The sequence below is a fragment of the Penicillium rubens genome (assembly GCF_028828025.1).
Source record: "Penicillium rubens strain IBT 27055 chromosome Unknown utg000002l_segment0_segment0, whole genome shotgun sequence".
Lineage (NCBI taxonomy): Eukaryota > Fungi > Ascomycota > Eurotiomycetes > Eurotiales > Aspergillaceae > Penicillium > Penicillium rubens.
In genome coordinates this window covers 6,427,672-6,451,059 of record NW_026890600.1, presented here as the reverse complement: position 1 = coordinate 6,451,059, position 23,388 = coordinate 6,427,672, and the positions used below count along the sequence as shown (strand labels likewise).

Below are 23,388 nucleotides of genomic sequence, written 5' to 3'. Positions count from 1 at the left end.
AAAGTAGCAAGTTGCTTCTATAATAAAAAATGGAATTTCAGAGACAAATGCGGGACTTAACTTGTGCTATCGTCTTAAGAGGATAGCACTGGCGGATAAACAAATTGTTTGGACCTTACCTACTTTCCACCAAGGAGGAGTGATTGGTGTTTCTTTTATACATATTAACTCTTAGCATCGGCAGCCATAGCTTTGGCAAATATGTACTGCATTTAAACTTCTAGGATCTGTTTTTACACTAAACATATTCTAGTGAATATTGAGATCTTTAAGCATCTGTCTGATACTGTGCCTCATAGCGTTGCTAAGTATATAGCGAGTTGCGCCACACTCCAGTTCACTCGCTAGCACTATAGGTGACCCAAATTCTGACTATAAGACGTCCTTGACTTTGTATGTCCTAAAAAGTGCACAATACGTGCTTGCGATGGTATATTTCTATGTCTTCAATTCACGAAATTGAGAGAACCAAAATTCCTTTAGCACTAGACCCGTTCAATGATTCCAACGATCTATAAACTTAATGACTTTCCTCGCAGTAATGCTCCGCTCAAATTCTTCAAGGTCATTCACAAACACAATCCGTGCAAGATGCTCATTCTCGGGAAGTATAAGAAAGAAGTCCTCGATTCGGCGTCTGAGATTGTCATCAGATATAACGCCATCCTGTGAACGTTTGAGCAAGCGAATCTCCAAAGTTGATTGGGGCGTGGTCTCCAGTTTGTCCAAAATAATTTGCCACTGGAGAATGCCCAATTCCTTCGTGTGCATCAAGGCGTCGACATTGTCGAACTCGAAGTACGAGCCATACCACTTAAAGCTGAAGCGATGGTCACGCCCGCGCATACGCAATACTCGGAGGTGTTCGCGGTCCGCCTTAGGAATCACAGCAGAGGCCGTATCCGGTAGGGGATGAACGGAACCAATATCACCGGTGTTATAGCGTATTAGGGGATTGCGTAGTCTTTGAAGAGATGTCTGCACGACGAGGCCCGGTTCACCAAGTGGGATTGGGCTTAGATCGGAAGGTGAAACGATCTCGATCAGCATACTGCGCGTGTCAAAGACAAAATCGGTGCTGATGCTAGTGAGGCTGTGCTCTCCCGTTAGATCGGGGCTGCTGATTGCCCAGGGACCCGCTTCCGAACTACCCAGAAAGGAAAGGATCTTAACGCCGCTCAGAATCGTCTGGATGAACACCCGCTGGGGGCTGGTAAGGGGTTCTGAAGTATATATTATCTTCGCCAGGTTGATACGATCGCGATAATCCTGAGGCAACATCGAGATATGGTGAACAACTTGAACGATTTGACTGCTCTCGCCGGCTAAGACATTGACATGGTAGTCCGCGAGAGATCTAGCAACTTCCGTAGGTGGCATATAGCTCCCGGCGCTCAAAACGGTCGCTCCAGCATTTTCCATGATCTCCGTCGTGAGATCGAGGGACCTGATCATTCCTTGATTAGGTGAACTGTGTCATTTTATATTGGCGGTCTAGATTCGATTACCTGTAGAACCCCCCGGCTAAATGGGTGGATACCACCCAATCTCCCGGCTCAATCATACCACAAAGTTTGATAAAGTTTCCCATCTGGGCCCTCTGCCGACGGTTCTCATATGCATCCACAGCAAACAACATAGGAATCCCTCCAGAGCCGCCGCCAGTGATGGACATATAAGAACTTTGCCGATATGTGTTGAGGGGGTCCATATCATGGGTAAGCCGCTCAATGACCTTGTACCTGAAGCAAGTTAGCACACCCGCGGTATGAATTACTCGGTATGCTGACATTATCTTACAGCGCTTTCTTGTTTAGCAATGGCTGTTCCTGGAGAACGGGTTTCGCCTCTTGGTCAATTGACTCACGGAGTCTCCGGACCGTGTCGGCATCGGGAGGATAATCGACATCTGGATTGTAGAACGGGTGGATTTTGGCCACGGCTAGTACTTCTGCCAATTGGTAACGTTCTGTGGCCATTTTGCATAAATCCTTTGTAGAAAGTTCCGTAGGAATAACTTCGGATCCGAGGGGGTACCAGGATAATTGAGTATAATGGGGTTTCAGCGGAAGTAGACTGGGAGAAAACGAAAAGGAGATAGAACAAGTATATAAATAAGCCGAGGTGGGAGAAAAAGAAATGAAAAAGTAGAGATCTGATCTATCGAATGCATAAATATTTCAATCGTACTGCAATTACCACACAGATTGATTCAATACGGTGCCTCAAAAACGCCCCTCAGCATTCGCCCTAGTGTATTGTGACGGCTCGAAAACATACACTATAACATCACTTCCACTTCAACTTCAACAGAAGCCAAAAGCCAAAAGTCAACTATCGAATTACTTGCCTCCCATATCTTGAAATCCCAGTCAATCGCCTATCATCATCTCTTGATCCATGACCACCTCCTTGGAAATGCAATCATTACTATCACATGTCGGGACCCAGATAGAATATCGATGAGGCTTCCACTCGCGCGGGGCAAGTGTGGATGTCCCTCGCAGCTCTATCAAGGTGGACACAAATATTTTGTCCTCGCTCCATTTCATGCTAAAGCGTCCGTAGAGACCATCATTCAGATACAGCATGTCTGCTCGCTTGGTTGTAGTGTCTTTCTGGGTTCGGCGTGCGATATGGCGGTATGATCTTACACATAGATCCGCAGGAGCAACTCCAGCCCAGGACGGATTTTTTAACTGTTCAATCTTTGCGAGAGAGGCGCAATCAAAGCTGACATCCATATCGGCTAGCAGTTGCAGCAGTTTGGGGTCCGGGGGGCATTTACCGCTGGGATTTTGTCAGTCTTGCAGCTCGGTGATATAGATGGAGTATTACTGACCATAAAACGGGTGGATATTAGGCAATGCATTTCTCTGTCTTTGATACTGTTGGACGATCTTCTCTGTACCAGCTACAAAGAACAGTACGTCATTCTCGAGATCACATGGGGTTTTGCTGAAGGAATGCATCATCAATCGCTCCTTCCTCAATGAATGCTCCGTAGCTTCCCAGTTTATTTATTCTTCTTGTCAACGACCCCATGCGATATCTTCCCCGGTCGTTTAGACCTGAAGTTTTATATAGGTAGTTATTCAGATGTAATTTGTATTTTTTCTATTTTAGCAAACTCACTAGTGTAGCCATATGCAGCACGTAAACATTTGAAAATCGTTTACAACATACTCGCGCAAAATTTTTGGGTAAGTTGACCATGCAGATTTCAGGCCACAGACACAGTCTTTTTCGGCCAAAATAGCAAGTTATATGGATCCGCTAAGGAGTGGGTGCAAAAGATCATCAACATCCTAGATCGATATTCTGCCCACCTTCATCCAGTTATTGTCCCACGGGTCAGACAGCCTTGCATGATCGTTATGGGGCGCTGGAAACTAGCAAAAAATTGCAGCTATAAGTACGATCGTACCGACGCTTTCTTGCTTCGATTCAATCTATTTTATTTCAGTTCGGTAACCCCATGCAATAAATTACAGGGCAAGCGGAGGAATGGCAGATCTCAAGACCTTGTACTCTCCTAACGATATGAATTTGTGGCACCTGTAGGGATAGCGACATGTAGGATAAGTCAGCAACTGTGACGTGTCACAATATTATATTTCGCTTCTACATCATTATTAGTCGTCTGATCATGCACAGTATGTATAATTCATGTGTCTTTTCTCTAGCATTCTCAACGCGTTGTGTGGAGCCTCGGGAACCTAGGGTGAGACACGGAAAGCCCGACAAGGGACTAGCAGAATAGGACCAGACCCCAGCAAAGGTAATGCGAGATCTTCACGTATACTCACCGAAGCATTGCGTACCCATCGTGGTGTGGTCTATTGGCGGAGTAGGCACTGTGGCGAATTTTGCTGCGGTGATGGTGGAGCATTAGGGAATTGACTAGCGGTACCAATAGTAATACCGGGCTGGAGGACAGGGCCATGCACATAACACAAGAGATCGTGCCTTGCACGCCCTTAAAATGTTTAGGAAAACGAAAAGAAATATTGAGAGGTCGAGGTAAGTCGCCGCCAATAACAATTTAACAATTTCATCTCACCCAATGATCCCGATATCAGTGTTGTGGCTGCCCTTAATGCCTCCATCAACCCTCGAGACCATCGTCTTAATTCTCGACTCGCAGGATTCGAAGCCGGGGCTTATTCGTTTGAAGTGGCAAATAAAAGCAAAGAAAAAAAAAAAAAAAAAGCAAAACGAATATGGTGTGTAGTCAGAGATTGACTACTCCGTACACATTACTGCGTACTGCAGGCGGATCTGATAGTTCCTACACAGCTATACCTGCATGCGATGCAACCTGAATCTTCGCCAAACCTTGCCAGAAGGGGAAGAATATCTCTAGCTGCACAGGCTGTGGCCAATACCGCGTAATTGTTCGATCAACATTCCTCTTTGTTTACAATTGATAGTTTGAATGGGTCCAGTTCGCATAGTATGACCGCTTGCCTACGGGCATAAGTTTACCTGTTCAGTGGAAATTAATGGGACATGTCATAGAGCCGAAAGATGAGGTGCATTGCCTAAGTTCTATCGCGTATTCCACTACTGCGTACCCTGCTTGACTGAACAAATCCATATAGCACCATCAGACACAGCACAGAGTCTCCAGGACTGCATCGCCAAGTCCCTAATCCAACATATTCTCCGTTAATTGCATGGTAAGTCCCGACCATATAGCAGCGCTAGGAATTACCTTCAGACAACAGCACGTCATATTTGGGCTGATCTATCTTGCGCTGCACAACGAATAGGGTCTTCCCTGCTTCCAATCTCGGACACCGCATCTGCTCCAGTAGCGCCAGCCAGGTAGAATAGAGGACTTCATCGCCAAAAAGAATACCGGCACCCTTTCCCCCTCTAATTGGCTTTAGGATATATTCTTTCCGGAGGTTTTCTGACGCTACACAAGCAGTGATAAACTGATCAAGGGCCGCGGAGCCCGGTAGGATAGTAGGCGTTATGCCCCGATCAAGGCATTCAGCTTGTCTGCCGGTGATAATACCTCTAGAGACCAGAGTCTCTAGTTCTTCTCGTACAATGCCAAGCATTCTCTTGTCGTGAGCAAGTAGGATTGTCCGCATATCGTTAAAACACCGAACACTAATCTGGCGTCTAATCTCTGGATCAAGGGCGTTTATTTCCCGTTAGTGAAGTTCGAGGCCAATTTAATGAACCTCTTCCACAAGTTCACCAGATTCGGTAGTAATAGTGTCAACGGCACCTGCTTGGGCGAGGCAGCACAATTTAAATCCAGTGTCCTTCGAGGGATCTGGGATGATTCGGAGTGCTTCCGGGGTTATAAGTCTTGGTTTAATACCAATTCGTTTCTTCGCAAATTCGATAAACATAAAGATATCAATTCCGTGTTCCTCACCCTTGACTAGGTGCAAGGAGAGCTTGTTATCGAATAGTTTGAATAACCCTCCGAGGATCTTAACAAGTCAACACTAGCTTCTTCTTTCGTAGACCATTCCTTACTTACTAATTCACCGTCGACGCAGTGCATCAGACCCCGAGATTCAATATTAAATGCCGAAAGCGAGTCTTAACCAAATCCTCCATACATAAAGCCATTCCAACAAAATCTCGCATTGATTTCGCAGATACGGAATACCTCCACACCGGCTTCGTCAATCTCAACCAAGAAGTCCGGTCTCCAGGACCCCTGTCTCTCATTCCACGGTCGGAACAGGGTTGTGTTTGAGTGGATCCACTTTCGTAGCGACAAATCGTTAGTATACTATAATAACCTATTACCGACAGTGAAGGATGCGTGGGACTTACGCGTAATAAATCTTCCTCTCCTAGTTCTAAGGGCATCCGCTAGGGAAACTGGGCTCGATCATCCGTCCACCATCGCTCGATAATATCTTCAATTGCTAGATTCAAGGCCCGATGTAATTCATCTAACTCATCATGATGCCGTTGAGTGATCAATACGGGATAAGGGGATGATGCATCTAACGATCCAGCAGGCCAAGCGGAAGAGCATCTTTTCAGTCTTAAGGTATAAGTGTCGCGGGCCTTATCTAAGAGGTTGGCATCTGGCTTTTCGGATGATATAAATGCGAAGTCCACAGCATCTGGAAGGCAGACTTGCTAGAGACGGTCGAACAATCTGTTTCGCATTTGGGATGCTTTTCAATGGTAGCGATTTTGAATGTAAATTGAACATAAAGACAAAGGATTTATGAGACGAAAGGAATCGTTAATTGAGTTCTAATTAGCTAATGATAACTAGCAATCCTAAGTTAACTATCGATCACTCTGTGCTAACTTGTATACATGCAACTTTTGGTCTTTTACGGACCTAAGTCTACAAACTAGTGTAAAGTTCAAATGCAATGTAACCCTGATGCGTTCTTCTAATGGCCCATCATTCAGCTGAGTATTGGCCCCACAAATTGTGGACGACTTTTTGATTTGATTAACATGCGAGTCGGTCGTACATGGTGGCGCGCACAGGGTGGCGCGTTACACATTTAGTACCAATTACAAGCTCCAATTGGAACCACATATGCAAGCCCAATAAAAGATACCCAAGGGCTTTCATGCGCTGTGCGATCCAAATGGTCTCGCGTCCCATCGGACTCGTCGGAGATGTCGGTTGGGGTCCTTGACTTCATTCCGAGAATGCAGCCATCGTCGATTATCCATCAAGATTATTGACCCCTGAGGAAGGCTCTTGGGCTCTAGATGGATAGTCTATTCCTCGGCTCTATCTCTATACAGAATCCCCTTGAGTTCGTCTAGCGCCTTAGCAGCGTTAGGAGTTAACGGTATAGTGATATCATCCCGGAATCGTAATTGACTACCACCTTTTCCCTCCGGCTTGACTACGAGCAAGTTGCTAACAATATACTGCTCTCCCAATTTCTTAAGAAATTCAGGAGGGACAGTGATCTTATAGTTATTGCTAGACAGCCATTTCTGTGCGAAAGGGGAGAGTAAGGCGAGCAGTCGGTCGACGTTTAGTATCGATAACGTTCCACCCCCACAGCGATCCGGTTGAATGACTTGAAGAGCAAAGTATCGCGGCGGACACTCTTCATAGCTGCAGTCCGTATACCAATCAAATCGGGACATTGTCTCTGAGCGGGCTTAGTGCCCGTGGCTTTGGAAGGCCGACGGAGAGGGCCGAACATCCCAAAACCAGCCGCATTCGGCACTATGGGTTATCGGAAGACCATAACCATGGCTTTTGTGGAAGTTGGTAATAAGACTCTACAGATAGACGCTTTTTTCATCGCTAAACCCCAAGGCCAATTGAACCACTCCTTTAACCTCCAGAGTCTCGTGTACAGCTCTCAGGTGAGTGGCCTCTGAGGACAACTTAGGTTTAGTAACTTCAATCAGGGGAACGAGATTGGAAGTTCGTATATCTCCTTTTCGTAATTAGCAGTGCCCAAGGAAGCCCTAAAACAATGGTTACGTACTGATAGGCTGCGTAGAATATCTAGCAGCTTTCACGCCAATCGTACAAACAGCACGGAGATAGCGGTACATTTTCGGCATATAAAGATCGCAGTCTAAAAAGAAGTTACGTTTCAATAAAGCCGTGACTGAAATGGGAGTCTGCTTTTTAACAAGGCAAGGGCTTGGCGCAGTCTTTTTATGCATCAAAATTCCTTATAATATCAGATCCATATCCTTAAACACGCCATTTTGCGGTACTATATACCTGTAGGAATTGTACATATTACTGTAGTAGACTTACGGGATTTTTTTTCTTTTTCCTCATTTCCTTTTCTTATGGGCGGAAGACTGATCAGGTTGCTGTCCCCGGCCATCGGTGGACTCGCTAGCAAAAACGAAAGAACCTACAAGTCACATAAGTTGTTCTGCAACAGCGTAATTAATGGCTCGTTCGGGAATAGGTGTTTTAGCAGATCATGTTCATGTGAAGTGATCAGCAACATAATTTACTTTATTGACCGATGCATGGTGATGACTACCCACCCATATGTATAAGCGAACTCATACGGGGATCTCCGGTGATCTCTATGTACTACGCTCGTGTTTTCTTACTAATTATTTGAGAAAAAAACCAAGTCAGTCGTGACGATGTCTTCGGTCCCGGATCTCGGCACCCTAACGTGTAGATGCTGCTGCATGTTCCACATTGGAAAGTTCATATACCTAGATGAGTGAGTGTTTACTTTCATGCAAGGGCCTGTCCCCCTAGATTCAGCACCTTCTATGGCAAATACTCACCTAGTACCATACTCAGCTACCTAGGATTATCTGCGACGTCGACGTCTTGACTCAAAGCTGAAAATCCAACTATCCATCTCCTCAATGAGCGGCAATTGCGAGGGCCATGTTACGCCGATGGGCTATAAATGGCGCTCCTCCAAATGGTTTATACTCGCAACCATTGCAGTTGCGCTGTATGCTGGTCTGTTCCCCCTCCCTAGCTTGGTTAACCTCACCCTAATACCAATCAGAGACATTTCTTTATGGATTTCTAGTGCCTTTCCTCGGCGACATGCTTCAACATCGTCTCAACGTCCCGCCCTCTAAAACCCAAGAGTTGACATTATCCGTTCTTGCTATCCACGGTGCATTCGCCATGATCGCTGGCCCTATTATTAGGCACTTTAACGATCAGACTCCTAATCGGAAGGTTCCACTGCTGTTATCGCTTGGCGTCTGCATTGCTAGCACTTGTACGGTTGCGGGTGCTCGTTCAGTCCCTATACTATTATTAGGCCGTGTCTTACAAAGTATCGCGGGATCAGCAGTATAGATCATCGGCTTTGCAACCGTCGCGGACACCGTAAGTGCGAATAATATAGGTTCGGCAATAGGATTAGTGATTTCATACGCCAATTCAGGGACGATTAGCGGGCCCGCAATCTCTGGCCTACTGTACGAGATTGTCAGTTATCGTGTGTTATAGACAATTCCGCTACTAGTTCTACTTATAGACCTTGTCGCACGTGTACTTATGATTGAGCGTCCGTCCGAAGTCTCTTCCTCTAAGCCCAGTAGCCCGCTACTAAATCAAGAAGTCCAATCCAGCACCGGGGGCTTCTAGATCTCGCTGCTCTGCAACGGCCGTATCCTAATCTGTTTGGTTATTACATGTTCGAGCATAACTATAAGTACGAGCCTTTATTCGACGCTTCCCTCGCACATCCAAGAGAGGTTTGAATGGGGCCCAGATTCAGCCGGGCTCCTATTTGCTGGTCTTACTATTCCAGGTATTCTGATCGGTCCCCTTGCTAGTTGGGTCCGTGACAGGGTTAGGGCACGATATCCAGCGGTAATCGGTTCTATTCTCCAGGCGTTATTTTTAACCCTTTCGGGAATTGCAGGGAGCGATAGCTTCTCCTGGTTCAGTGCCCAGACTAGCGGCAAAAGTATTTACTCAACTTCTGTCATTGCTATCGGCATATTGCGGCCATTTGTGTCTAGTATCGCGCCTGCCGAGTTGACCGGTAAGTGGCCCTTGTCCCAAGGATTTGTATACGACGATAATGAATGGATATTAACAGTCTATTAACAGCTGCTTCGAAAACGATGCATAAGAAGAACGCGGGTCATTTGGGGGCCGAATATGGCGTATCACGCGTAATCGCTATAATGGACGTTACTGCCTCCCTCGGTACGATGATTGGCCCAATCCTAGGCGGTTCTCTTAAGACACTCTTCGGTTATGAGTGTATGAGCTTCACGTGGAGTAAGTCATCCGACATTTACGGTATTCGTCGCTTATAGTTATAGGTTTTCTGTATCTCATGCTCGCTGTGTTTGCAATGTACTTTCTGGAATCCAAGGAAGCGAATAAATCGCCCCACTCTGAAGAAGATGCTTAGTGCCAGGTGCTAGTTATTCTACGCCTATGCAAGAGAATGACCGCAAGGAACTCGCGATTGATGCGGTGACCTTCAATGTACACTCAAAAGAAGACATAGATACCACATAAGCTTGAAGACAGATGAAAGCAATTTCTTCGAAATGGGCATACATGTTGTCAGGTATCTACAAAACTTAAAAGCATCGATAAGATATTAGACAGAAATTAAGTGTATGGCGAGTGTACTAGTAAGTTTGGTCTGAATGTAACAATCTACAGTGACACCTCTTAAATTTCAGCACCCCGTCAGCTACCGCCTTCTTAAAGAAACGCACCGCCTACTTAAATAGTTATACCGCCCATTATTTAATATTTTTGATTGGTAGATTACGATCGGCAGAATAAGGGGTGTTGAAACTAAGGAGGTGTCACTGTAGGTTGTGGTAGTACTTGCAATACCACAATACGGCAAAACAGGGGAACATTGAACCTTCCAAGGTTGGTTCCAAGGTTCCAATTGGTTTAACCTAATACGGCTTAGGGTCCACCCGTGGACCCGTGGATGGGTGGTTTCGGGTACGGGCCGAGAAGTGGGTGTTTTAAGGGGAAACCGTATTCAGGCTGTGCAGGCACTGCTGCATTAAATTCGTTATTCTCACCAACCTCACCAACCTGGGTCAATCGGCCGGTGTAGAGTTGCCAACAAATTCCGGGGCACGGTTTTACCTCTCCTTTTACGTTTTAAATCTATGGTTGTCAATCCTCATTCGCGGTCGGGGACCTTGGTTAGCCTAGAAAGGCAGCCTACCTTCCCCGAAGCCACAGCTGCGACGGGATATCGAGATGATCCGAGAGCCAGCCTCGTCTAGGGCGAGTTTGAGCCAATCCAGTGCGTGCTTGACCCTCTCGATACTTAGCACAGCCTCTCCCAAGTCCAACAACCTGGGGCCAAACCCCAGGATCCGAATCCATGGCCCCAAGATGCGGCTCAAGTGATCCCCATAAAACTTGAAGAGGATGCCCCCGCCCAGTGCCTCGGTCGCAGTGACCTGATCTTTTGTCAACAGGGCTTCAGTGCACCTGACGCCACGCCCTGACAGCGAGATGACCCTCCAGGCTCCGCAAGAAGAGCATGAACTGCCCCTCGTCGATTCCGACAACCCCATGTGCGATACGAACCGTCTGAAACAAGGTGGACCGAAACACGGTAGGCTGTACAAGTGGCTCTCAGGCTCGAGGTTCGCTCTAGCCCTCGCATCAGCTGCCTGCATCATTGTGCTCTGCTTCAACCTTGGCTTCCTGCTCTGGGTTGTAGATCGAAATCGCCTGAAAGATGACCGCGGGATACTCTACGAGGGCGACTGTGGCAACGTGCGTCATCTGAGTACAGGACTGCACTTACTCATTAACATCCTCAGTACCACACTCCTGGGTGCGAGCAACTATGGCATGGTACATGGGACCCTTGTGTATGACTGGGCGGGACTAACAGTGCTGCAGCAATGCCTCTGTGCGCCGACGAGGCAGGACGTTGATGATGCGCATGGAAGGGATACCTGGCTGGATATTGGCATTCCCAGTCTACGAAACCTCTTTTACATCCCCAAGAAGCGGCGTACCATGTGGATATGCCTGGTACTTTCGTCTCTTCCTCTCCACCTCGTGTGAGTACCGCATAACTTCTTTATTGGGTTGGCTGACAGGCTGTCGCTCTTCAGGTACAACTCGACCATCTTCTCTACTACAGCCGCATACTCGTACACGATATTTGCCGGCCACTCCTCGCTTGGAACGCAGCCACGAGAGGATCTTGAAGCAGGCGACCTGACTGTAGAAGACACCGCTTCATTCGACTGGTTATATTCCAGCGCCCAGAATGGCACCCTGATTCACCTCGACACGCACGCGTGCATCGACGCCTACGCAACAACTTACCAAACAAAGCACGGCGGTCTGCTCCTCGTCACCGAGGACGTCAACACGACTCTCACCTACGAATGGGTCGGGTTCCAGGACGTGTATAAACCATGGGATACTCACATCCAGGGCCCGCCCACCGGCGATCCATACGAATGGTTATGCCCGCCAGATGCCGACGCTTACTGCAGCACCTACCTATCGGATATTTACGCCAGCGCAGAGCAGGGTAACTGGTTCGTGTGTGGCACTAACGGTAACTATACCGTGAACTCGTGCCTCAGCGCGCCGCTGCCGGAGCACTGCAAGTTGCAGTATTCGTTGTCGCTGACGATTGTGGTCATCGTGGTTAATGCAGTAAAGGCAATTATCCTGTGCTATATGGCCATCGTGACGAATGAATTGCCGATGCTTACAACTGGAGACGCGGTGGCTTCGTTCCTGCAACAGCCTGACAAAAAGGCCCTGGGCAGGTGTTTGATGCCTGGAATGGAGATACAAGAGATACCCAGGAGATCCATTGTACCTAAGAAGCGCTATTACCCGATGGCATATGAAAATACCCGGAAGAGGTGGTACTCTGCAGTGACCCCGGGGAAGTGGGCGCTCGTTGGGTTCCTGTGAGCAGACCACACCCCTGGCGTAAACGTGGAGCGATAACTGACCATGTCGTGTACATCAGCTGGGCAATAGCCTTTATCATATGTGCAGGCCTCCTAGGTCTCGCGCTGAGCGAAGACGGCCACGAAGTCTGGAACGCCGAGTTCGGGTCCATAAACGCACAAGCCCTCATCAAAGGCAACAGCTGGCCCGAGTCCATGGTCGGCAACACAATCATCGCCAACACCCCACAACTCATCTTCTCGGCTCTATATTTCGTCTTTAATGGAGTTATAACGACCATGACCCTCGCCGCGGAGTGGAGCACATACGCCATCTCCCGTCGCGGCGTCCGCGTCTCCTGGAACCCGCAGTATGCGCAGCGGAGTAGCTACTTCCTCTCGCTACCGTACCGCTACGCGATACCTCTCATGGGAACCTCTGCGATCCTGCACTGGCTTATTTCGCAGAGCCTCTTCCTGGTCGGTATTGAGGCGTATGACGAGCGATTCGTCCGTGCGCCGGGTCGCGACCTCGTCACTTGCGGATATACCCCCGTTGCGATTGTTAGCGCGATGGCCGTCTGGGTGTTTATGTTTGCGTGCCTTGTCGGGATGGGCCGGATGAAGTTCGCGTCTGGTATGCAGATTGCTGGTAGTTGTAGTTTGGCGATCGCGGCTGCTTGTCATCCGAAGTATGACCCTAACCTGGATGAGAAGGATCAGCAGATGGATCCCCCTGAGGGGGGTTGAGTTCATGCCACTCAAGTGGGGAGCTGTGCCTCTTGAGGGCCTGATGGGGCATTGTACGTTTTCGGCTGATGAGGTTGAGATGCCCGAGTCGCAGCGTGTGTACCAATGACTTGTAAGGGTTTTTCTTTTTCTTTTTCTTTTATAAAACAGAGTCGAGAGTCTTCGAGCACGCCGCGAGCAATATCGTTTGATGTCTGGATCGAGGGGAGAACGTATAAATAATCATCCAATGAGTGGACGGATACGCAGGACTTCCTCTGACGAGGTTTACTAGATATGGGCTACATTGCATCCTGAACCAAAGCTCATCAAAGCGAACTGGCCATCATTGAAGGAATGGGTTTAATCTTGGAGTAGCGCCTCAAATCGAGTGATGCTAAACTACTCATACTGGGTTCGTGGGATATGCTTTTTCAACCAGGCTGGCCGTGGTCGTTGTGGGGTTTCTTAGATGCTCTGTATCGAGTCCATTCATTATTTACCTAGCAGAGAAGACACACATGCTTTTCAAGTGTTCTGTCTATGGCCATACAAACAGCTCCAATATATCAGCACCAGCTTCGGATCGTCTAAGTGCTATAAAGTCGTCTTCAACTGGTGTTGATGAATCGGGAAGTATTCACCACCGATGGTCTAGCTCACAAGAAGTTCTTCCACGAGGTGATTTGATCACCCCGAGTCCAGTTCATCTGGCTCAATAGATGTATCGGAAACTGTTGGAAACCGTTATTCACTTTCATACCAGATTTGAGGGAGGGTAGCAACGTAGAAGCAGGACAACATAGAGAGACATACTTCAGATTTTCTCGGTCCGTCAAATCCAAAAACGCAGTCGCATCCAGATCTCTCCCTTCGAGACCACCCTCCATCTGGGACTGGATGCGATCGCGCTTTTGATTTTCCCAGCGCAACATTAGACCAAGGATGCTGATTAAAACGGCCTCAATCAAGTGTGACACAATCATGGACCAGATGCCGAGCTCATAGGTCGGTCTATAGTTCGAGTTAGCTCTTAGTTATAGAAGTTAAAGGACTATCCTGAGGAAAAACGCACGATTGATCAGTTTTATAGAAGAATGGCCCAGCAATGTTTCCAGTGCAGTACCCTAGGAAGAGCACAGCGTTGGTGACGACTTTCTTAGTATGGCCTAAATACATAATATGATTAGCTTCCGTGATTTATTTAATTAAGAACTAGAAGAAAGATTCACATACCAGCGGTGTTGGCCATTTGCATACTCAAAACGAGTACAAATGCAGCATTGTACGGGCCTGTCAGGTAATAACAAATTAAGCGACCTACACTGTGTTGGATGGGAACAAAGCGAAGACCAAAGGCGCCGGCAATATTAGGAATCAGGAAGATAAGGATGAAAAGGCATCGTCGATTTTCGAAGCGGTCGTTGAGGTAGACGCATATCAAAATCGAGACAGCAATGATAAAGCCGTATGGAATCTATTGCGTTTCATGTTAGCTGAAGACCACGTGGTTATCAAATTAATCTTACCTGCATAAGAGTGGTCACCAATGTCGAGAACCCAAACCCTTTGATGATGATAGTTCCGAAGTTTGAGATACCACCGTTGGGAATATTGCCTGTGTAGATGTTAGTCAATGCACCGGTTCGGATCTGGCACAATCTTGGAAGTTACATACAAACCATGCCAAGAATGAAGAACATGTAGAGCTTATAATCCATGAAAGCCTCCAGGATCTGATATGGCTTGAGATGCTTATTCTCGACACCAGTCTGGTTTTCTCGTAGACGCTCAACGGCGATGCGGCGCTCTCTCTTGCTAAGTCCTTTTGCTGTAACAGGTGAATCTGGGAGGAAGATAAACATGACAATGCCCCAGGCAGAACATAGTGCACCACTAAAGAAGGTTAGTAAAATGGCAGTTCCAAGGACAGGAGGAAATTGACATACATCACAAGAAACTCGTATTTCCAAGACGGTAGCGCGCCTTTGAGGTGACCAATTCCATAGCCTAATAGTCCACCCAATGCAATCCCGAGTCCGTTTGCTGTATACCACAGTCCCAGACGCACTGGCTGTTCACGACGGGTATACCACATGCTCGTGATGAGCATGAAAGCTGGGTCAGCGCAGGCCTCGGCGGCACCGCCAAGGGCTCGAAGAACAGCGAGGGTCTCGAAGCTGTTACAGGCAGCTTGGATCATGAGGAAGGCACCCCTTGAAAATAAATGTTAGTATTGAGTTGTACTATCTACGGGGTCAGTCCAACAAACCACATAAAAATATTCGCACCCAGGTATTTCCCTAAACCAATTATCAGATGTATATCCAGTCAAATTGTCCGGCGTGCAATGGGAGAATCATACCGATTGGAAGACGCTGCATCAAAAAATTGGTAGGGAATGCCCATGCTAAGAAACCAAAGTAGAAGATACTGCTCAGCCAGTTATACCGCGTTCCATGAAGATCGAGATCTTCCCGAATCCCAAAAATAGCAGCGTAGCTCAACGTTGTCTGTCCTCAAAATGCGTGCTATTAGCACAAACTTTTGGCTAAAAGGCATAAAATAGGCAAGTAATAATCAATAAAAGAAACTTACCTTATCAATGTAGAAGAACGCATAGCAAACAGCCAAGTAGGGCAATATCATGAAGTCAATCTTCCACAATAGCTTTCTCGCTTCCACGGGATCGACATCTTCGTGGAGCTCGTCCGGGTCATCAAATAGCGCCATGGCCGTATCGCCGTCGACATTTTTGGCAGACTTGAATTTGGAGTGTTCTTGGTTGCTTTCTGCATGGCTGATAGTGGGAACCTCGGCGATATTGGCCTTTGAGCCAACATCTTGTGAAGCATGGTTCGCCATAGTGGAGTTACCTTTGTATGACAGGAAGTGGACAAGAAAAATCCACGAAATTCGACTAGATGGAGAATATATATGTAATACAAGACCAGTGCCGCGGGATGGGACGGTAAGAAATGTGCAAAGTCATAATGACAACCTCGGGACGACCCCGAGTCTCCCTCCATGATTCGAGACAATGTCGAAAAGCCCACAAAGAGCAGCCATCTCGTATCCCCCGCGAATTTCAAAGCTTGCCTGCCGCAAGGGGAATAGTAAAGGATCATCTGCGGGGAAGACCCAGTTCGGGGCCCCCACGCGAAGACGATCTGGTCAAAACGTGGGGAAGGTTGGTCTTGGCTGACGAGTAGAGCAGACTGGAATATAAAGCACAGCTTAACCCGGTTCGTTGCGCTAGTCGCTCTCAACAAGTCTAACTGAATGGTAAAGTTTGTCTAGCACAAAGGGAGCTGCTGTGGTCGGTGGAAGTCCGAGAGGTCGGGGATTGTGCCGCTGCCCAGGTGGACTAAACCTTGCTATTTACCCCGACCCATCACTGGGCGATAAATACAGGCTACTACGGAGTTCTCTCATGCCAAAGCGGCCACCGTAGGTTTCGCCTAACCTAGCTTCGCCGCGGGCAAGTTTGTAACCGGACAAGCAACATGCCGAAATATTTACAGAAAGATAAACAGGAATAAATAAAACGTCACCGAGGCAACATTAGAGGGAGAAGGCGAAAAGGCCTTTTTATAAGGTACTGCCGTGGATAAACGACAGCAATACTTTCCCAGTAAAATGGTCCTGTAATAATTCTCCAACAAAGGTAAAACGCTCTTCTACAATAGTGTCAAAAGTCCCCTTCGGCATTTATAATGCCAAGGATCACTTAAGCCTCCAAGAAAGTTAAGGGTTGCCGAGGTGGTGTGATTAGTCCAAAGGTATATACTGGATTACCCTAGAGGTTATCCATATTGACTGTAGATCTTAGTAGTCTTACAGCATTATATATGGGGATTAAAGGTAGGGCATATGGAAATTTACTACACTATTGTGGAACAACCATTAAGATACACTGGCCAGCGAGGAGACATTACTCTTGGCTTTGACTGTAAGGACTTCCCAGCCTTGGGCTACATTGATTACGAGTCTACTGAGAAAGTCCATAGAATAATCTAGAATCAGGTACCAAGGTACTGTGTATTTATACAGCTGTCTAGGAGTGGAACCTATGCCTGGACGGGATATGAACGGTTACCCCAGCTTATCCTTCATGTGGTCTTTGGTCATACTCGGCAAATTTGCGTGCCGAGATCTTCTGCTCAAACATATGATCCAGCTGCTCAAAGGTCCTGCCTTTGGTCTCTGGCAAGCAGAAGTAAGTCCAGATACAGGCAATGACTGAGAATCCACCAAAGATGAAGCCTGTCTTGCCACGAAGGTTACCTTCATCAGGGTTTATCATGTAAGGCGTCGTGAGCGTCATAATCAAAGTCCAGAAATTTTGCGTAAAGAAACCAATGCTGACGCCGTATGACCGCAACCGAGTGGAAGACATTTCTCCGCAGATCACGTATCCAAGAGGTCCAAGAGTGAGGTCGTAGAAGAAGTTCCAGACGATAATCAATACGCACTGGCCCATGGCAGTGGAGGAGTTGTAACCCGGTACCACGTCTAGAATGCCAATGATGAAGAGAATCACAGTGAGAATGAGCATACCAGGGACGAGAGCTCTGCGACCGATCATGTTGATGACCCACCACGAGCAGATGTTTCCTAGGACACCAACTGCAGTCACGCCGACGCCCATGTCGAACGATGAAGAGGTAGGGATGCCGGCGACTATAATTGGAAAAGATCTATTAGTTAACAAAAATGAATGTGGACTTGATGAGACTTACTTTGGAAGAAGTACGTTGAGTAGCTGAGCACAAAGTTGACACCACTGAAAGAGTTGATAGTCCAAACCGACATAACAATGAGGGTCCGACGGAGATCAGTTCCTCGGAAACAATCCAAGTAGCTAGCAGACGATGCTGATTCCTCTTCTATACGAACTGTCTCTTGGATCTCAATAAGCCAGCTATCAATGCTTCCGCCCGTCTGGAATCGTTCGAGGGACTTTTTCGCCTCTGTATGCTTGCCCCTTTGGACATACCAATACGGGGATTCAGGGCAGAACCACACGCCAGCAAGAAGGATCGCCGGGAAAATCCACTGAAAAGAAAAGGGGATTCTGTAGGCAAAACTGTCTGATCGCCCACCGAAAGCCTTGATGAGGCAGTTCCCGAGGAGCTGGCCGACAACAACAAAGAGATTGACCATGGCAATGGTGATGCCGCGAAGCACGACAGGACAGGCCTCGGAACAGTAGGCACACGCGGTGACAAGGAACATGCCGAGTGCGATGCCGTTGATCAATTTTCCAGCAAGCAGAACACCCCGAGTGAACGCAAAGAACTGCAAGAAGACGGAGCCACTGGAGATGACACATGCGATGGTCAAAGTCATCTTTCGACCTGCGTAAGGCGAGATAGGGCCGCAGAGCAGACTTCCAATCATTCCACCAACTGTGGCGATCATATTGAAAGCAGCTTGCCATTCCGCCGGGAGGATAGTCGTGCCATCAGCCTGGGTGTATCCAAACACCGCGCGGAACTCGGGAGCAGCAAGAAGGCCTCCGCTGACCTGCATGTCGTAACCCCAAAGAACAGCAGAGAAGCAGAAGAACAGACTGAACAGTAGAGAATTCCGGTAATTGGTAAGGGCCACCTTCAAGCTCATAACAGATCCGGAGACTCCATCAGGGTGCTCAGACTGCTTCATATAGGTGGGATCCATCGTCACTGGAGTAGCCTCCAAGTGGACAATTTCACCAGATTTGTCTTGATCAAGACCCATAGTGGAAAAGGGGGGAAAAGGACAAGAGTGTCCGAGGGATTTTAAAGGAAATTCGATCAAGAAAACTAAGAAAATCCTGCTGCTGTTAGGTGGGGAATTTCGTAGATTTAATACTTCAAGCTTCTCATACCATGTGCCTACTACCTCCGCATTCTTCTGGGCCAGCCTCGGGGTACAGATTCTCGGCCCCGGGTCATATTAAGATCTGGGGAAGTTGGCTGCCAAGTTCGCTTTGCCGAAGGACGAGTTGAGACACTAACGTGTTCCCCGATACACCCGTCGAGATCCACATGTACACGTGATAGGATGGAGATTGGACATCTTCACTTTTTGTGGGAAACTGAAACCTTCGAAATTCCCAAAATCTCCTACGGCTCCGATTTCCCCGGCGCCGTTACCCCCAGAGGCTTCTATTGGTTAGTGAATATCCACTCTCTCCGCGAAATTAACTCCACACCTCACCGGCTCCGATAGACCCGCGACAACAGGTGATAATTGCATGCCGAGTCCTGCACTACACGCCGACAAGTCATCCAACCCCCGTTAGGTCCATAAAATATGCACAATAATCCCACTTGTGGTGCTTCTCAAGCTCCGACGTCATCTAGTCCAACACTCTGGTATAAAGGACGCGGAGTACCAGAGCTGGCCCAAACTCCCTAGTCGATCCAAGAGTCCGAATTCATTCCCTTCAAGTTCGCATTTTACCATTATGGGCTCTCCGCAGACCGAAGAGCTGGCCATGCAGGCCGATCCCAAATGCCCTGACTTCATGAACCCCGCGGTTTTTCGCAGAAATACCCTCCCCGCGCGTTCTTATCATATTCCCTCTACATCTCTACTTCTCAATGGAGTCTGGGAATTCAATATGTCCCAGTCACCACCGGAGGCTCCCGAGCCTAACGAGAAGGCTTCTGATGGGGACTGGTCTAGCATCAACGTCCCAGGTCACTGGCAGTTGCAGGGTTGGGGAAAGCCAAATTATACCAACACACAATTCCCCATCCCAGTGTGTCCTCCTTTCGTACCCACCGAGAACCCCACGGGCACATACCGTCGGAAGTTCCAAGTGCCGGCCGAGTGGCAGGCCAACAAACCAGAGGTCCGTTTGCGATTCGACGGCGTCGATAGCGCGTACCACGTTTGGGTGAATAAGTCCCTGGTCGGGTACGCGCAGGGTAGCAGAAACCCCTCTGAATTTGACGTCACACCATTTTTGCAGGAAGGTGACAATGAAGTCTTTGTGCGGGTGTACCAGTGGTCAGACGCTACGTATATCGAAGATCAGGATCAGTGGTGGCTATCTGGTAAATTTAATTTTCGATATGCGACAGTGTGAAAGGATCATCTGCTAATATATCTCATGGTAATAGGAATTTTCCGGGACATCACTTTGATTGCGCTCCCAACCAACGATCGTTTGAATGACTGGTTCATTCGCACAGATCTCGATGCAGAATACGAAAATGCGACGCTTCTCGCAACAATTGACTATCAAGTCTCGGAGAAAAGCACTATTACACTCAATTTAATTGAGACGGTAGAGAGCAACAGCCATGTCATTGCTTCTACAGAGTGCACCGTGGAGCCAACAAAATCCGCAGTTGAACTCAGCTTGCCTGTTGCCAACCCCAAGAAATGGACTGCCGAGCAGCCGTATCTGTACGAAGTGGAGATGCTCCTGAAAACTCCTAGATCCGACGAGACGTTCAAAACTACTCAGCGCACTGGTTTCCGCAAAGTTGAGCGGAAGGGTGGTCTCATTACCGTCAACGGAAAGGCTATTCAGCTTCGTGGAGTCAACCGACACGATCACCACCCCCTTTTGGGTCGTGCCGTGCCGGTGGAATTTATGAGGAAAGATCTGCTTCTCATGAAAGCTCACAACGTCAATGCCCTTCGCTGCAGCCACTATCCCCCTGACCCTCGGCTTCTTGATATGGCTGATGAGCTGGGCTTCTGGGTTATCGATGAAGCCGATCTTGAATGCCATGGCTTCTATGACGCCGTCTCACGCCCAATGGACATGGACGAAACTCTTGGATACGAGGAGCGCAAGGCAATGACTTTCCCCAAGTGTGGTACACATACGTCAGACAATCCTACCTGGCGGGCAGCCTACGTTGATCGAGTTCATTCTCTGATACAGCGAGACAAGAACCATGCTAGTATTATCATCTGGTCTATGGGGAATGAGGCTTTTTTCGGTACATGTCAACGCTCTATGGTAGAGTATGCCCGGGCCTTCGACAGTACACGCTTGGTCCACTACGAGGGCGACATTCATGCGGAAACTACAGACATGTTCAGCTACATGTACCCGGAGATCAGCCGGCTGCGGTCTTTGGCAGCCACTGAGGGTGTCTCGAACAATGGCAAGTTCGACAAACCTATCATTCTATGTGAGTACGCTCATGCCATGGGTAACGGACCCGGCCTGCTTACGGAGTACGAGAAATGCTTCGATGAGATCCCGCGTTTGCAGGGTGGTTTCATCTGGGAATGGGCCAACCACGGGTTGTACGTTGAAGGAAACAACCAGAAAGACGGCTTTTATGCCTATGGTGGTGACTTCGACGACTATCCGAATGATGGAACGTTTGTGATGGATGGTCTCTTGAACAGCGCCCACCAGCCTCTGCCAGGTCTGTTGGAGCTGAAGAGAGCCTTTGAACCAGTCAAGTTGGAAGTCAGTGGACAGGCTTTGGCTCTAAAGAACCGGTACAACTTCTCGGATCTAAGCCATCTTCAAGCTTCATACAAGCTTGAGTCGTTTGACAAAGAGTGAGTCTAACTATCATCTCAATTGACCCAAGGCAAGCTAACCTTCCTACCTAGAGCAAAAACCTTGGAAACCGGACCGCTGGAGCTGCCCATTCTACACGCCGGCCAAACTGCTGAGATTCCTCTCCCGACAGATCTCTTCCAACACAAAGTCCACCCGGCCTATCTGACTATTACAGTTGAGCAACGAGGAAAGGTTGAATGGGATCAGGGGGCCTTTGTCGTTGCTTGGACCCAACAGCTGGTATCAAAGCCAACCGAGAAAATCCCAGTCAGCTTGAGCTCTGCTCAGGATGCTATCTCGACCAACTCCACCAAGACAACTGTGGCTGTCAGCGGAGCCAACTGGTCCTTTGAGTTTGACCGCATTCGGGGACATCTCAGGAAGTGGACATACAACTCGACGTCTATTCTTGAGCCGCATCCCGACACAGGGCTTGCCATGGTACCTGGTTTCTGGCGTCCTCCGACAGACAACGACGTACCTTCTGCGGCGCCCTATTCGAAGCGATTCGGAGTGAACAATCTCACAAACCAGTTCCGTTCATTCAACATGTTTTCGATGGAGAATGAAGGTGTTTGTATCGAAACCGAGACGTTCCTCTCGCCTCCAGTTCTTTCCTGGGGATGGAAATGTCTCGCGCGTTACACCATCACTCCCAACGGGTCGTTGTCAATTACCATAAGCTTGCAACCGACTGGAGCTGCACCGGCAACTGTTCCTCGTGTCGGTATGAATCTTCGCGCAAACTCTAATTTGCAGTCAGCACGCTGGCTCGGACTTGGTCCTGGAGAATCCTATCCGGACAAGAAGGCTGCCCAGAAGTTTGGTTTGTGGAATGTTGATGACATCGCGTCACTACAGACGGTTTATGACATTCCACAGGAGAATGGAAACCGCACTGACACTGCTTGGGTGGAGCTTCTCACTAAGAACGGCATAGGCTTCCGCGCAAGCCCGCAACAAAGTACAGTGGTCAACGGAGGAACGGCAAGCTTGAACTGGACAGCTAGTCAATACTCCGATAAGACTATTGAGGCGGCACAACACCCTTGTGATCTGGTCAAAGATGACGCGGTGTTTTTGAGATTGGATGACCAAGTTGCAGGCGTGGGAACTGCAGCCTGTGGCCCAGGGCCTATGGATGAGCATCTGGTTAAGGTGCAGGATATCACCTTTGGTATGCTGTTAGAGCCTGTTTCTTTGTGAAGACTTAATGATCGGATTTTAGTTTGCTAAATAAGCTGCAATCCCATATATACTGCTAATATCATTCCCTGATAACCTTTCAACCCGACCCGCTGGTCAAATCTACATCTTATGTAGTCCACATCTATAGAACCATTTTAGTGCACGCGCCCGGTTTCGCAACACTCAGGCGGGTTTTCATAAACTACCCATGACTAGTATCATTCAAATACCCCAAATCCACACTTTGATTCATCACTTCCATGTAAATATGGTTAATTAGATATGCGAAACCGAAATTATCTGCCGAAATGGGTGAATCACGTGCACGCCCGCGTTAACGTCGTCCGAAGTTCATGTCGACCTTCCCACCCGTGTCCTTGCTGCTGGCGCCATTAATTCGTTCATTTGCTGCCCATACAAGCTCATTATCGAAGTTGGTCAAGGAACTTCTTTGCTAGGGGAAATCTCCTCAATATCAGTATCCTGGCTCGAAATGAAGAGATTCAGGGCGGCTCGAGCGGTCCGTCTCATTCTCCCTCGGCTAGCAAGTTGGTTCGAACATCCAAACTAAACCACCTCACAGTGCGACTCATGCC

General features: G+C 48.0%; 9 protein-coding genes across 9 annotated transcripts; 2 read left to right on the top strand and 7 right to left on the bottom strand.

The window, feature by feature from the left end:
* Positions 1 to 495: 495 nt before the first annotated feature.
* Positions 496 to 1,979, bottom strand: N7525_004927 (uncharacterized protein; the record flags this gene model as incomplete). The annotated part of the gene is made up of 3 exons (XM_061213223.1): positions 496 to 1,447; positions 1,509 to 1,742; positions 1,801 to 1,979. 3 exons carry the CDS (start codon positions 1,977 to 1,979, stop codon positions 496 to 498), a joined length of 1,365 nt encoding a protein of 454 aa, XP_061070244.1.
* A 393-nt stretch (positions 1,980 to 2,372) lies between these two features.
* On the bottom strand, positions 2,373 to 2,744 carry N7525_004926 (uncharacterized protein; the record flags this gene model as incomplete). Its single annotated transcript, XM_002565325.2, has 1 exon — positions 2,373 to 2,744. The coding sequence occupies one exon, from the start codon at positions 2,742 to 2,744 to the stop codon at positions 2,373 to 2,375; it is 372 nt and encodes a 123-aa protein (XP_002565371.2).
* A 3,103-nt stretch (positions 2,745 to 5,847) lies between these two features.
* On the bottom strand, positions 5,848 to 6,650 carry N7525_004925 (uncharacterized protein; the record flags this gene model as incomplete). Its single annotated transcript, XM_061213222.1, has 2 exons — positions 5,848 to 6,123; positions 6,564 to 6,650. 2 exons carry the CDS (start codon positions 6,648 to 6,650, stop codon positions 5,848 to 5,850), a joined length of 363 nt encoding a protein of 120 aa, XP_061070243.1.
* Positions 6,651 to 6,729: 79 nt separating this feature from the next.
* N7525_004924 (Taurine catabolism dioxygenase TauD/TfdA) lies at positions 6,730 to 7,110 on the bottom strand (the record flags this gene model as incomplete). The annotated part of the gene is made up of 1 exon (XM_061213221.1): positions 6,730 to 7,110. One exon carries the CDS (start codon positions 7,108 to 7,110, stop codon positions 6,730 to 6,732), a length of 381 nt encoding a protein of 126 aa, XP_061070242.1.
* A 15-nt stretch (positions 7,111 to 7,125) lies between these two features.
* On the bottom strand, positions 7,126 to 7,530 carry N7525_004923 (Taurine catabolism dioxygenase TauD/TfdA; the record flags this gene model as incomplete). Its single annotated transcript, XM_061213220.1, is given in 3 exon segments — positions 7,126 to 7,248; positions 7,261 to 7,409; positions 7,461 to 7,530. The coding sequence occupies 3 exon segments, from the start codon at positions 7,528 to 7,530 to the stop codon at positions 7,126 to 7,128; spliced, it is 342 nt and encodes a 113-aa protein (XP_061070241.1).
* A 3,400-nt stretch (positions 7,531 to 10,930) lies between these two features.
* On the top strand, positions 10,931 to 13,095 carry N7525_004922 (uncharacterized protein; the record flags this gene model as incomplete). The annotated part of the gene is made up of 3 exons (XM_061213219.1): positions 10,931 to 11,490; positions 11,545 to 12,363; positions 12,426 to 13,095. 3 exons carry the CDS (start codon positions 10,931 to 10,933, stop codon positions 13,093 to 13,095), a joined length of 2,049 nt encoding a protein of 682 aa, XP_061070240.1.
* A 638-nt stretch (positions 13,096 to 13,733) lies between these two features.
* N7525_004921 (putative MFS allantoate transporter) lies at positions 13,734 to 15,939 on the bottom strand (the record flags this gene model as incomplete). Its single annotated transcript, XM_061213218.1, has 9 exons — positions 13,734 to 14,088; positions 14,150 to 14,243; positions 14,311 to 14,551; positions 14,604 to 14,692; positions 14,753 to 14,970; positions 15,024 to 15,290; positions 15,347 to 15,377; positions 15,440 to 15,587; positions 15,673 to 15,939. 9 exons carry the CDS (start codon positions 15,937 to 15,939, stop codon positions 13,734 to 13,736), a joined length of 1,710 nt encoding a protein of 569 aa, XP_061070239.1.
* A 1,240-nt stretch (positions 15,940 to 17,179) lies between these two features.
* On the bottom strand, positions 17,180 to 18,816 carry N7525_004920 (uncharacterized protein; the record flags this gene model as incomplete). Its single annotated transcript, XM_002565328.1, has 2 exons — positions 17,180 to 17,757; positions 17,817 to 18,816. The coding sequence occupies 2 exons, from the start codon at positions 18,814 to 18,816 to the stop codon at positions 17,180 to 17,182; spliced, it is 1,578 nt and encodes a 525-aa protein (XP_002565374.1).
* A 712-nt stretch (positions 18,817 to 19,528) lies between these two features.
* On the top strand, positions 19,529 to 22,810 carry N7525_004919 (putative beta-galactosidase; the record flags this gene model as incomplete). The annotated part of the gene is made up of 3 exons (XM_002565329.2): positions 19,529 to 20,123; positions 20,190 to 21,600; positions 21,655 to 22,810. The coding sequence occupies 3 exons, from the start codon at positions 19,529 to 19,531 to the stop codon at positions 22,808 to 22,810; spliced, it is 3,162 nt and encodes a 1,053-aa protein (XP_002565375.1).
* Positions 22,811 to 23,388: the final 578 nt, after the last annotated feature.